Source organism: Pelecanus crispus, chromosome 1 (genome assembly GCF_030463565.1).
Source record: "Pelecanus crispus isolate bPelCri1 chromosome 1, bPelCri1.pri, whole genome shotgun sequence".
NCBI classification, from domain to species: domain Eukaryota; kingdom Metazoa; phylum Chordata; class Aves; order Pelecaniformes; family Pelecanidae; genus Pelecanus; species Pelecanus crispus.
In genome coordinates this window covers 121157107-121171230 of record NC_134643.1, presented here as the reverse complement: position 1 = coordinate 121171230, position 14124 = coordinate 121157107, and the positions used below count along the sequence as shown (strand labels likewise).

General features: G+C 40.0%; 1 protein-coding gene across 1 annotated transcript in view; it reads left to right on the top strand.

The window, feature by feature from the left end:
• GRIK1 (glutamate ionotropic receptor kainate type subunit 1) overlaps positions 1-14124 on the top strand; it is a 75494-nt gene that overhangs the window by 17576 nt on the left and 43794 nt on the right. The window contains exons 4-6 of the mRNA XM_075721060.1: positions 2787-2840; positions 4532-4705; positions 8254-8397. Coding sequence (XP_075577175.1) covers positions 2787-2840; positions 4532-4705; positions 8254-8397 — 372 coding nt within the window. The remainder of the gene's footprint in view (positions 1-2786; positions 2841-4531; positions 4706-8253; positions 8398-14124) is intronic.

Below are 14124 nucleotides of genomic sequence, written 5' to 3'. Positions count from 1 at the left end.
ATGTCACAGTGAAGGCTAAGTGCTATATAATTGTTAACTAATTATCCTCCTTAATGACTGTTAGAGGGGAGGACAACCAGTTAAGGCTGTTCTTGTGACCTGTGCTAAGTGAGAGGGCAGAGCTCAGTGGCAGATCAGGGCCCAGCCTGGGACAGGTCCAACATCAACTCTTATTCCTTAACCAGACAAGGACATTATTAACGTGTGCGTGCCACTTGCAAGTTCCCTTCCAGCTGTCTTTATGTTCATATCTTAATTGAGTCATCATTAATATAGAAAATACAAAAGTGACATGTTGATTAAGCTTTCCCGGGCTGCTGCAATACTTTCTTTGGAAGAATTTCAGCGACCATCTCTCAAGGAGCCCTTGGGTGCAGGGTCCTTGGCAAATCCATGGCACACTTCCAGCAATTCCCACTGTGAACCTGTGTCTTGGTTATGGCAGATAACATTGCTGGCTGAACCTCGCTTTTTACATGCAATTGCCTTCGGTTTTCAGGGGTTTTGGTTCTGGGCTTTTTTTTCAAAGACAATAGTGTAGCACGACTTTGGAAATCATTATTATTCACAGGTATGTGTGTGTCCTGCCAGCTCTGTTTATAGCATATTGCTTGGGAATCAATATTCTCATAAAAAATTTTAATAAAAAAATGTGTTCAGGAGGCAAACACTCCTCTCCGGCTACTACCCTTGGATTTGTGAAGAAAGCAATAACTGGGCTTGGATTGACTAGCTGGTTACACATTAGCAATGTAGCTGCAGCAGCGCAAGCTAGGTAATGCTTCCCAAACACCCAGGCTACACACTTTATAATCATTCTAGTTAATGTATCTGTCTAGTTAATGTAAAGTTGTATTTTAAGGCATTATATGGCTTAGCATTGTCCTGGTTCTCCATTGTCTTATTCTTTCTGCACAGGCAAATTGCAGTTTGTATCTTCTGATAACAGAAGTGCAATGACTTGATGTCAGCTCTTCTATCTCAAACTAGAATTAAAACTGTAATGAATCAATAAATTAAATCTGGGTATTTGTATCCTCCTGTATACACTTATTAGTATGAACTTGCTTTCATAGTAATGTAACACCATGGACTAACTGCAAACCTCCTGTAAAGGACCAAATAAATTTAGGCGTACAGAGGATTACCTGGGCTCAAACCACATTTGTATAACCTAGCAGCTGGTCTGTGCCCCATATGAAGCAACTGGGTTATTTCAACACAGTTTCAGCTCAAAAAATACCTGTATCATAAAAATCCTGACTTGCACCTTCTTCCCATAGCAGGGATCTTAGACACAGAAATCCAATGGCTCCAGGGAGCAGAACCAAGTCCAGCCAGGCCAGCTGGGAAACACAACACACAAAAGTTTCCCTTGATGCTACCATATAACATTTTCTGAGTGTAAATAGGAAAGGAGCATCAGTCTCCAGGATTGTTAGATTGCTCATTTCTACAGGTAATAAAATAACTCTAAGAAATAGAATAGAAAAGGATTTTTAAAAAAAGAAATAAAAAAGGCAATTTTGACATGTAAATTCAGTGGAGCATTTCAATAAAATACTTGCCTTCTGTCTTGATTTGCAGTGGCTGGAAATGGATTGGTTGTTTGTGATTAACACTGAGCTGTTTTTATTATCTACTGCAGCTTAGAAAGTTTAGGTTCTGTCCTTTTTTGTGTGTGAGGAATTGCAGTACACAATTACACAACTGATTTTCAGAGGCTTTTGTCATAAAAGGGAATTTTGGCAAGCCAAATCACACTATTTCCCCCTGTCTTTCAAACAGCTATTCAGGCACTGCTAAAACTGTCATAAAATATTATTAATAGCAGATGCTTACATTACTGTGATCAAGACTGAATAACATTTAACCTTTGTCTGTGTTAATGAATTCTCCAGTAGTTTCCTAGCCAATAATTTCTCCTCCTCTTCACAAGATCCCAGAGAGGGCAAAATGCTTGCATCACAGTAATAGTGTGCGTGGACGCAGCAACAAACGTAGGTGATGCTGAGCTGAAACTGTAGAGCATCCTGTTATACACCATCAGGGATGTTTTATGTAAGCATTGCCAATGATTTTTGGAGAGGAACTGAGGGAAAAAAACACATCCCTCTCAAAGTTTCCTGCAACATGAGGGCTGGGAAGAAAAACTTCATCCTCTTCCATCTGAGGTGGCCAGTCAGTATGCCTTTAAATGCCATCCTTACCTTGCAGACCTTCAAAAGATCAATTCTGGAAAATTAATCCAGACCAGAAATCCTTTCATACTATTTGTTTTGACAACCTCCTGTGGACCTGCATTCCCCAGGTGGAACAAAAGGCTTTTATAGAAGCTTTTTTCTTTTTGTTTTTCTGGTTTACTTCAGTGAGCACTCTCCAGGTGTCTTGTTCTCACATGGTAATGCAGAATTAAAAAAACCCACATCTAAGCACTTTTCCCTACAAATTCTGTTGTCTGGCAGTAAATTCCTTTGTAACGCTTCTAAACTGCAGACTAAAGAATTTCCCTTTTAAAAAATCAGCTCCTCGTTATCGCTAGTCATTTTTCTTGTCCTAAAAGTTTTGCAATCTCTAATCTCTTTCCTGAGCAGAGGTGATAAAAACATAATTTAAATACAATATGATATTTTTTGCTCCTGAAGAAAAATGTAGGGATTATTGTAATCAAGTTTTCACAACCTGTAACGTATTGTTCCAGATTAACTCACACTTTTCAAAAGACAGTGCAGTACACTGAAAGCATCCAGTGTAAAGTACATTTACCTTTCAACCTCTTTCAACAGATTCTCTCCATGGGAATGATGACCGAATACTACCACTACTTTTTTACAACGCTGGTAAGGAACACGAAAGATTTTGGGGGTGAATTTTCTCCGTTACAGAAAAGGGAACTAAAAATTTACACTTTTTCTCAGAGATCTTTGCCATGGTTCAAGGAAACCCCTGGAGGATGAGTAGTAACACTCCTTAGTAATAACAGGAGTCACAATTTTGTAAGGAAGCTGTTTTGCAGTGTCTGTGGTGCTGGCTAACACTTTAATACAATGAAAATTAATTGCAGCATTGGGTTTAAGGAGGAGCCATTGGTAGAGGTGGATCAGAGTGAAACAAAATAATGAATGAATGGTTTTGCAGTGGAGCCAAGGGCAAGCACCGTGGGCAGTGTGGTTCATCACCAAAATGTGTAATTTACTAATAAAAACACAAAATCACCTATGTATAAAATCACTTGGGAAATGTTATAATAAAAGAAAAACCCTAAATTTTCTTTTATGGTACAAATCTATAAATACTTATTTCCTATATTTTAACTTACATGCTATATAAAAATATAACTCAATCCATGCTTAAGGTCCATTTGCATTGTAGACTAGAAAGACAGCAAAGAACCAATATTGCTAGAACAATCTTAGAGGGCTGGATTATATCTGTTAATGTGCATCAGCTTATTCTTTATTTCTTTTCCATATAAGATTTTATGTGGAAGTGAAAATTTGTTTTGAATCCAATAGTCAATTCATTAGTTGGAAAAGACTCTCTAGCTGTTTGGAACTTGAGGGAGTAGCTTGAAATAGTTCTCTTTAAGCCCATTTTAACATGAAGGAAAATGTGAAAATTTAGGATTTACTGTGGAACTTACAGTTTTAAACAAGAACAGTGAATCTAACACAAAATGGTAACCACCATCAACGATATGCATGAGATAGTATAGAGCAGTAACCAGTGCTGGTGGTATGTCAGCATTGTGGTATTGTAAACATTGACATTTTGATGGTTACTGTGGTATTAAACCATAACCAATGCATTTGTCATTTTACTGGCCTACTGGGATCAGCAAAAATTTGTTTTAAAAAACAGCCTTCAGGCTTTGAAAAGCAGTTATCATATTTCCACTGCCTGATAAATACAGCTGTGGAGTGTGCCACACAATTATTTCACTTAGAATATCCATTATTTTCCTGCCCTGTAAACACCAAGAACTGAAGCGTGTGGACTTACTGTGCATTGGTCTGACACGTCCATTAGACATACTGGCAGCAAGTCACCTGAAGGAGGCAAGGCAGGAGAAAAATGTGATTCATAAGTAGTAAAAGTGTATCGCTCTTGACATCTCTTGGAATTTTCCTTCCCTGAGAAGTTGAGAAATAAGCTTGACATTGGCCAGCTAATTCCTCATGTTGGTTTGTCACAGCTGTAACACTGTTAGAGGACTGCTGTAAATAAAAATTAGATACTGCTGTGCAGATCGGTTGCAAAATAGTGTTGTTGTGGGGAACTGATTTTTACGTTCCAACAAAGCAGATATGTGGTTTGTCATAAATTTCACACAGCTTTGGTTTATTCAGATTTATAACTGAAATGGTCATGACTAGGCTTTGAAGTCAAGCAGAGTGTTCACTGGGAAAAAAACCAGCACTCGATCTTTGGATTGAAAATCAAATACAATTTTGGCCTAATTGTACCTTCCAAATATTTTGCGTTAAAAATACTACATCTGGTTTTGTTTGTTTTCTTAATGGTGATTTAGGATCTGTTTGCATTAGACCTGGAACCCTATAGATACAGCGGAGTAAATATGACAGGGTTTCGCCTGCTCAACATTGAGAACCCGCAAGTTTCATCGGTCATTGAGAAATGGTCAATGGAGCGTCTGCAGGCACCACCGAAACCAGAGACTGGCCTCCTCGATGGCATGATGACAGTAAGTGAGCAACCACAGTGATGCAGGGCATCTACACCATGCTTTGCAATGCGGTTCTAGCAGATGTGAACCGATCCCATTGCTGCTTTATTTCACAATGCAAACGCCGAAGCAGCATCCCCCAAACAGATTTCCTTTTACCTGCTTCTACCCAAAAGGGCATTTGCCCCATGAACCAATGTTGTACTCATCTGTGTGACAAACCACTGCTGGGCAGCTCTAGAGATGAGTGACAATTCTCCACCATGGTGCCATCCAGCTAACACCATTCATCTTATTGTTGTCAAATGTATATACCGCTGCCTCGTTTCTCTAATAATGTTCTGGATGGAGTGAAGAACATAACAGGAAATAAAAACTTTCAGAGCAGGTATACGATTTATAACCTGCAGGGAAAGATATTGTACATGGGGACAGGTAATAACTTTTTTAAATTGGAAAAGTGCCCTTTCTCTTCATTTCCATCATCTACAGCAACTCTGGCTTTTAAGATATAATCTAAAGGTAAATGAAAGGTATCATCAAGCCAAGAAATTAGGATTTCCTCCCTATCACTCCCCCAAGAAGTAAAGGAAAAAGTGGGAACAATTACATGAATAGCGTGACTCCATTCAGTTTTGCGGGGTGAAGGGTTGCCATCTTTTTGCAATATAAGATAATGTATCTTATGTACTGAGTAGAGTTCGAAGTGATACGAAATAGACTTTATTGCAGATGATTGCAGGGAAAATGTTGAAACATCCTAACATCCTGAAGAGAAATGTATTATGTGTGCTATCTCTAGCATTTCAAAAAATGTTGCTTGTTTGGGCAGTGCCATTGTGCTCACTCATACGCAAAGCAGGGGAGAAAGCTGTCCCTGGGAACTTCTGATGAGAATATACAAGACCTGCAAGTGTACCTATTCACACATAGCTATTCACCTGCATTCACCCAGCTGTAAAACTAGGAAAAACCAAGTTCTTACTAGACTCGTGCTCTCCTTTGTGTCTCTGGCTCTTATTATCTGCTTTGCATCTCTATAATCTCTTAGTGTTCTTGGTGCTATGAAACAGCATGAGCACCAAGGAAAGCATCTTCCTAGTTGGCTGTGTTCATTTAAATATTCATAGCAAGTTCTGCTTATTCAGTTTGATGGAGAGCTGCAATACTGCTATATTTCATTAGACAGTAATGCTATGACAAGCTGCACAGTATAAGGAGATCAGGATTACATGTCCTGTTGTTAACTCAGGATTTCTCCCTTCTGGTTCATGCTATATTGTTTGCCCTGATGTCTGCCTGTGGAAGTCAGCTGGACATGACCAAGACAGTTTTGAGTTTGTGTCCCACTTTATCCCCAAACTGCACACAGAGGCATAGTTGTTCTAATGAGATCTTTGGGTTTCTTTGCAAAAATTTAAATAGAATACAAAAATCAGAAAGAAAAGTTCCAGGAGTAACTCTTAGTCCCTTTCTTCTTATGCACAAGTACAGACATTAATATAAGGCAGTTTGCTTCAGAAAATGGGGTGACCTTTTGTTCTTCCAGGCAACCTTGTGCCCTAAGCAGAACAACAGTGAGGGGAGAAATAAAAGGCTAAGGGAGGTAATATAACCTCCTAGTTGCTGCACAGCAGGATGGATGAGTAACAAGTTAGACAAGCGCAAGATTCAAACAGCCGAGTCTGGCAATGCTGCCAACATACAAACACTGTGGGATGCACCATGTTATCAAGTAAAAGCATCAGTGATCTCAGATAGGAGTGCAAAGTGAGGTGCACTGAGGCGTTTTCATCAAGTAGCTCCAGAGCGTCTAGGCCTGGGACGCAGGCAGATTGGGACTCCAGTGATCAAGTAAAATTCAATCCTGAATGGACATGTCCCCAGTCTGATGTAAAAGCTGATCTGAAGTCCATTGACATTGATGGGAATCTTTCCATTGATTTCGAGGGATTTTGGATCAGGCCTTTAGTCTCCAGGTCAGCTTGGAACAACTACCTCTTTTAAGACACTTGACACTGAGAACAGCTGTTATTGTCTCCTGATTGCCTCACCATTTATAATGTTTTCAATTTGCTCTGATTGTGGGAGCATCATTTTGGGCAGATCCTGACTAGCGTGTCAAGAGCGATTCCTCATCTGCAGTATATTAAGATTAGTTGATAAATTCAGATCACATTTGATTGCCAGCAAAAACCTCCAATGCTGATAAGACTGATGCTGTTGTAATTTACTTAGGTAAATGAAACAGACAAAGAACCAAATCTATTAATTTCCCAACGGAACTGCATGGGAAAGGAATAAAAAATGGATTAGCTTTGCAGTTCATATAAATGAGTCCGTTTTCTCATCTGCAGAGTTAGTACTTTTTTTTTAAGGCCCCTGCTTAATTATTTAGTAGCTTTACAAGAAAGGTAATCACTTTATTTTTACATCATCCCTGTGCATTAAGCAAAACATGGCCATTCCCACCTCACATATGAGAGCGCTGAAGCATAATGCAGGTGAGGGTGAGATTTTTCTAAAACCTCCCAGTGATAAAGGATGACAGGGTGTGCAATCTCAATTCAAAGCTTATTGGGCATGCTTTTACATCAATAAAACCATTCTTAAAAGAAACACAGACGCACAAACAGCATCCAGCAATTTTAGTAATATTTAATCATCTAAGGGCTGAATTCATCTGCCCAGTCTTAGACAACTAGAAGTTAGATATGTAAGTCCAACTTAATCACCAAAAAAGACACCTCAAAAGGACAGTTCACCTCTCTCTAAGACGGCATGGGAGGTATGGCAGGGGAACAGCCCCAGCCAAATGTCAGTGGGTCCATTTCACACATTTGCACCAAAAGCCAAGATCCTTGAGGGCAGTAGACACTTACAGACAGTAGATGCCTGTCTGGTGCGATACCTACCAGGTGCTCAGTGGGATTGACTTCCCTGGAAAGCAGACCCTGCCTACCCCATGGGGAAGAAAGCAATCCCACAAGTGCCATGAGAAGAACAGTGATGGGGAGCCAGTATGGGCCCCAGGTGGGCAGCCCTCCCACACACCCCCATGCCATGCCACCATGACATACCAACCTGAAGGCTGGGCAGAGACTGGCTTGAGCACCTGCATGGTGCTTTTGAATGACACAGCTGAGGGTGCTGAGAGTCTTTGGCAAATCCCATGAGGAAACTATAGGAGACTGAGTACTGCAAAGTGCTGGGCCTTAAGACGTGCCTGGAGGATGGGATCTGGGCTGCTGTATCACCTGAGGCTTCTTAAAACTCCTCTCTGTGCCACAGAGCTACCCACACACTCCTTCCTGCACTGGACCCATGGACCTCTCTCTTCCTTTCGCTACCCAGTGTAGTTTTCTTCCTAATGCTCACCTGAAAATACTCTGAAATTAATATAAACTGCAAAAAAAATGGATTTTGTTACACCTCAGATTTCCATGGAGAGCCTAGTAGTGGCCTTTTCCATAAAAACAGCCCAGGGAAACAGTTCTCAATAGAGAAAAGCAGGGACCAGGCACAAAGATGCACATTAAAGAAAGCCTTTCTGTTTTTTCATGCAGACTGAAGCAGCTCTGATGTACGATGCTGTTTACATGGTAGCAGTGGCCTCCCAGCGTGCCTCCCAAATGACTGTCAGCTCCCTGCAGTGCCACAGACACAAGCCGTGGCGTTTTGGACCCAGATTTATGAATCTGATAAAAGAGGCAAGTGTAGACCATCTGCTTATGGTCAGCATAATCCTTCCTTTCTTCTTTACTGCACTGGCTTGTGTTGTTGCTCCCTGCTCTCTGTCATATGCTATGCTCTGGTTTCTGGCACTCCGATATCCAATTCTTCCTCACCTTCCTAGCAGAGAAACATTCATTTACAGACACAAGGCTGTGGCTTGCATTCTGGTGGAGACTTTACCTGGTCTTTCAAATAAAAAAAACTGCTAAACCCTAGGTGTGATAAAATCTCAGACTAACACACCATAAGACTTAGCAGATTTTTTGCTTGGTTAATGTTTATTATGGATATTTATAATGTCTAAAAATATGAGATAACTAACAACAGCCATTCTAGAAATTGAAAGAAAAGTGACTCTGTATCTCTGTCTTTGTTTCACCACTTAATTCCAATTGTTTTGCAGATTGATCAGTAATTGATACTTCATAAGAATCCATCACTGAGCTAGCTTGATTCACAGATGTTCTAAAAAATACACATTTTAGCTGAAATGCCTTCACCATTCCAAAAATGCAGTTTTTATTATGAATTTCAAATGGCAACTTTTCCTTTAGGGGAAGAGTGTGGAAATGAAAATTGGAAAATATGTGGAGTGTCCTATATATACTTAATTTTTTCCCACAGTTCTTGCCCATGGCAGTGTGATTCCTATCAAAGCCACATTCATTAGCACTTGTGTAGGTGGAACAGGACTTGTAGGCTGAGGTACAAGGTAAGTGGTGGCAACATGTCAGGACATACACCTGAATCCAGAAATACAGTAGGAGCATACTGAAAGACAAGACATGTGGTGGTTACAGAACATGTAGAAGAGCTGTCATCACCTTCTCCAAACCTTTCCAAGTAAATTTTTTTTAAAATTGCCATAGGCAATATGCGACATGGTGATTCACCTACACAGAAAACATTGAAAGTTACTGAAAGAGTACTCTCCACACAGGGTGTTTCATGAATTTTGAGGTTTCCTTGTAAGCTTCTCTCTTCGAAAGTATAAAGAAAAGACAAGAGTTACCCCAGTACTCAGATGCCTGGCTTAAGAATTAAGGAAACTTTGACATACTTTCGCCACTGCAACACAATCATGGGAACACCCAGAGGAGTCAGGAAAGCAGCACTGGTAAAGATTATTTCTCTCTCACTGACATCAGCCATGCTGCATCCAGCTCCCCCACTGGGGGGCAGGAGGGAAGACTGTAGCAGGAACAGTAAAAGACAGGAGAAAATTGTCTCAGAAGTGTCTGTAATAAAGATGAACTTCTCCTTCCCTCCCTTCTGATTTGATCTAAGTGGGAACCTTTGCTCTTCTACTTCTCAACCTCAAACTAAACAAGGTAACATTGCTCCTTATACAATTTCTGGTGCATTTTAAGAATAATTGTAATGAAATTGAAAGCTAGCAAAAGACTTTGTAATGGTGAATGCACCTGCATAATTCTACAGTGGTGACCTACTTATATTGGGTGATGCTAAGTATATAATATAGCATAAGGGTCCTGAATCCTAAGCCAGAAATACTCTGACCACGAGTACCAGACGTATCTTGGCAGATCTGATTCAAAGCTTAAACAGGTATACAGTTCACATTTATCATGTGCAGCTAGCTTCCCTTGCACGGAGTGAGAGATGTGAACTAATTACTGATCGTTTTGCAGATAGTGTCTTTCATGGTCAGTAAAACACTGATTTAAATATCTTATCTTCCTGTTTCTGTTGTAGCCAAAAAAGAGGTTGTTAAAAGTAGACAATAAGGTTTAATAAGACAATATTACATTTCCTGTAAAGTCTATAACAGCTTTTGGAAACTAAACAGCAAAAGCATTTGGACCTCCCTAGTTCATGTTAGGATCTGGTTTGCTCAGCAAGGATAGATGAACTTTATAAATTAGGAATCAACTTCATAGGTATGGAAAAAAAAGTCAAACAGGTGGAATGATAGTTTGGGCCCACATAAATACAATTTAATTTTGCTATTTTGTGATATGGTACTGACAGTCTGCGAAGGCATTTTACAGACTGGTCTGAAGACAAATATTGTGTACTGCAGTCTAAATAAACAACTTTCAGACAAAGAGGTTGCCTGCAGTGAGTCCTGCAGGTGCTAGAGCTTAGTAAGTACTCCAATGCCTTTATGGTAGGTTTCTGTATTTCATTTTAGTGGTGATAAGAACTGCAGCCATATCATTTGCTTTGCGGCCCAATGCAATAAAATGCTAGGCTGATGGTAATAGGACCTCAAAACCCACCTGGACATGAGCAGAGGTTAAGATGGAAAGCCTCTGACTTGTATAGCAGCTCATAGGCTGCTCCTCTCTTCACTCAGGAGATGGTAAATTAATTTTTTTCAGCTTGTCACTGTCCTGTAGGGAAGTCAAGGTTCAGGTCATATCTGGTCCTCAGGTACACGAGTTAGCTTCTTCCTGAAAGCAACAGGAAAGTGGACATCTTAGGGCAAAATATTACCTTTTGACTCCTTGGAGAAGAAGAGGCTGAGGGGAGATCTTATCGCTCTCTACAACTGCCTGAAAGCAGGTTGTAGTGAGGTGGGTGTTGGTCTCTTCTCCCATGTGGTTAGCGATAGGACGAGAGGAAATGGGCTCAAGCTGCGCCAGGGGAGGTTTAGATTGGATATTAGGAAAAATTCCTTCATGGAAAGAGTGGTCAAGCGTTGGAACAGCCTGCCCAGAGAGGCAGTGGAGTCACCATCCTTGGAAGTGTTCAAAAAATGGGTAGACGTGGCACTTTGGGTTTAGTGGGCAGGTGGTGTTGGTCTGATGGTTGGACTAATGATCTTAGAGATCATTTCCAACCTTAACCATTCCTAGTTTTTACTTTCATTAAAAAATAATCCAGCCAGGAACCAAGCCAGGAAACATGAAATTATTACTCTACCCTTAACTGATTTAGTGGTGGACTTGGTAATGTTAGGTTAATGGTTGGACTGGATGATCTTAAAGGTCTTTTCCAACCTCAAGGATTCTATGATCCTATGATTCTGTGACTCATGTTGATCTGGATGCATGCACATTGGAGTCAGTTTCTGAATTTTCAGAGTACATGAAAACAAAAGATGGGTAGTTTAATGTGAGAATACTCCTCTCTTGACCTTAGGACTTCAGGTAAGTGTACCAGGCAACATCAGTAGCAGATCCACTGCCTGTTTTTCTTAATGACCAAGACTTGAAGTGTTCCTAGGGAGACTATAGGAGAAAAGCACTAACAAAAATTTGTGAGGTTACAGAATAATCAATTACAGCAACAAAAAGAGTAGTCTTCTATGCTCTAAAGATCTCATGAGCTAATGTTTATTGTAGGAAACATTTGGAAATTCGCAGAGAAAAGTAAGCCTTACCAAAGCCCCCCAGCCCTGAGGACGGCTTTAGGGTCAGAGAGGTCATCAGCTAGTTCCTGTGAAGGACGGTATTACACGAAATACAGCATGTGGGATCAAGAATCTTCTACAATAGTTCATTAAGGCCTTTTTAATGAAAAGTAAATCCTTGTCAGAAGGTTTTGTCTCTCAATGACCTAATGTGATTCATATCTAAATAATATTTTAATCTTTTAGCCCTTATGGAAGCATTTGCAGGGAGTACATCTTACCTGCACCCAGAAAGAAAAAAGAGGTCATTATCTCTCTTCACAGAAGGAGTAGGGAGAGAAAGGATGATTCAACCTTTCTTAAAAGGAAAATGTGTGTAAACATGAAACAGGTGTTTATAATTGAATGATCAAATTCCCTGGTCATGTCCCCTTTAAAACATGAGATAAGCCACAAAATAATGATTGTCTGTTATTCAGTTATCATCTAAACCAATGTGAGCTCCCCTCACTCAAATCCAGTAACAATTAAAAGAACGACTGCAGAGAAGTATTTCAGAAGATAGAGATGCAGACTTTATCTTGAGTGACTTTCTCAAATCCCCTCAAACAGAATCACACACACAAATCTCAAAGATTAAAAGAAATCTGAAGCATTTATATCTACATTTCAGTTTATGTTGTGTTTTTGACAAGACACGTTTCAAGCATGTCTAGTTAGTAGAAACCAGGAGTGAGAGCAATCCATCTAGATTCTGCATCAAGTAATTGAATACAGCCTTCCTTTTGTGGTGTGACATTAAAAGCTCTCAAGAATCATCTGAGCTGAAACAAGTCTTTGTGTAGGCTAATGTAATGACGACAGAAAGCAACAAGATAAGTGGACGTGGTCATTCAGGCATTACCATGTCTGTAAAACTTTCAAGCCTCTGTCTCAACTTATTTGTAAGAATTCTTCTGAGTGAAGATGTCCCAGTTAGACTGGAAAGCCCACAAAAAAAAAACCACAAACCCCACCTTATCCTATATACAGAAGAATGTAATTCCTGGAATCTTTTATTCCAAACTCAAGGCATTTAAGCAAACGATAGCCTTGCTCTGTAGAGAAAGAGGCCTCTCCATCAGCATAATTAGGAAGACTGGGAAAGAAGGAGGCTTTATAATTTCCAGTCACCACAAAAAGAGCTGGGAAGACCTACACCACAGAAAAAAGGTCCCGACAATCCTCTGGGCTGAACCACTTCTTCATGTAGACTAATGACCACAGAAAGCAACAAGATGGGTGGACTTGGTCATACAGGGAATTTCATTACTCTATATATTTCAAGCCTCTGGCTCAACTTATTTGTAACAATTCTTCTGAATGAAGATGATTCAGTATGTTAGTCACTTGCTAGCCCATACTCACCTCCAAAATCAGCTGCATGTCTACCTCACCTGCACTGCGAGTGTACAAATGATTTCAAAACTCCTGTCTGTCCTGAGGTATCTGCTATATACAAGCTTATTTTAGACCCGATTGATCTACAATAACGAAGTAGCAGATTTGTCTGTTTTCTCACATTTCTAGTGCTGTTTTGCAGCTCTCAGATCTTGGGGCTTTTTCAGCACATAAATATTTAGAAGTTTATGTCCTTTAAAGCTCTGAACTGTTTGACATTTACCCAGCACTTCAGATGGATGGCAAGTTCCTACTCTCATTCTGATCAACTGGTGCAGGTGAGATCCTGCCAGTTTGTTTTTCTCTTGGCACAGAGGAAGCAAGCAACCATCCTCAGGACTGCTAGATTTCCTGGGAAGCTCTGGTGCAGGGAACAGAAGACAGAATTAATGAGTTCACAATGGCACAACCACATCCCAATTGATTTTGTTCAAATTTGATGGGCTGATTAACATTTTGAGAAAGGGACAGGAATGCACAAAGTCTTGTTTAACTGGTAGCAAATCACAGGATGTAATTTTCAGAGGATATTTGATAATAACTAAATCCAAACAAACATAGAACATCACTTGAAGAAGAAGGAACTCAAGATTTTTCATTACAGGAAAAGCACAAATTTAAAATAAGAGAGAAAGGAAAGAAATCCATCTGGGGAGGGTTGGTTTTTTTTTTTTTTTGGTTAAAATTGGCAGCATCTCCAAACAAAGGAGCACAAAACGTCTTGTAAGAGAACAGAACATTTCTTTTGTTTCATGGTCTTTTATTACTACCAAATTCAACATGTAAGAGGATTTTCATGGGAATAAAGATCTACAGAGTGGAACAAAAAAAGAAGTGAGCAGTACAAGACTGGATGTCAGAAGACCCAAGAACTCACCATGTCCCCTGCTGTCTGAGGAAGGATCTGTGTGTCAGTCACCCGATCTTTCTGCTGCACAGAAAT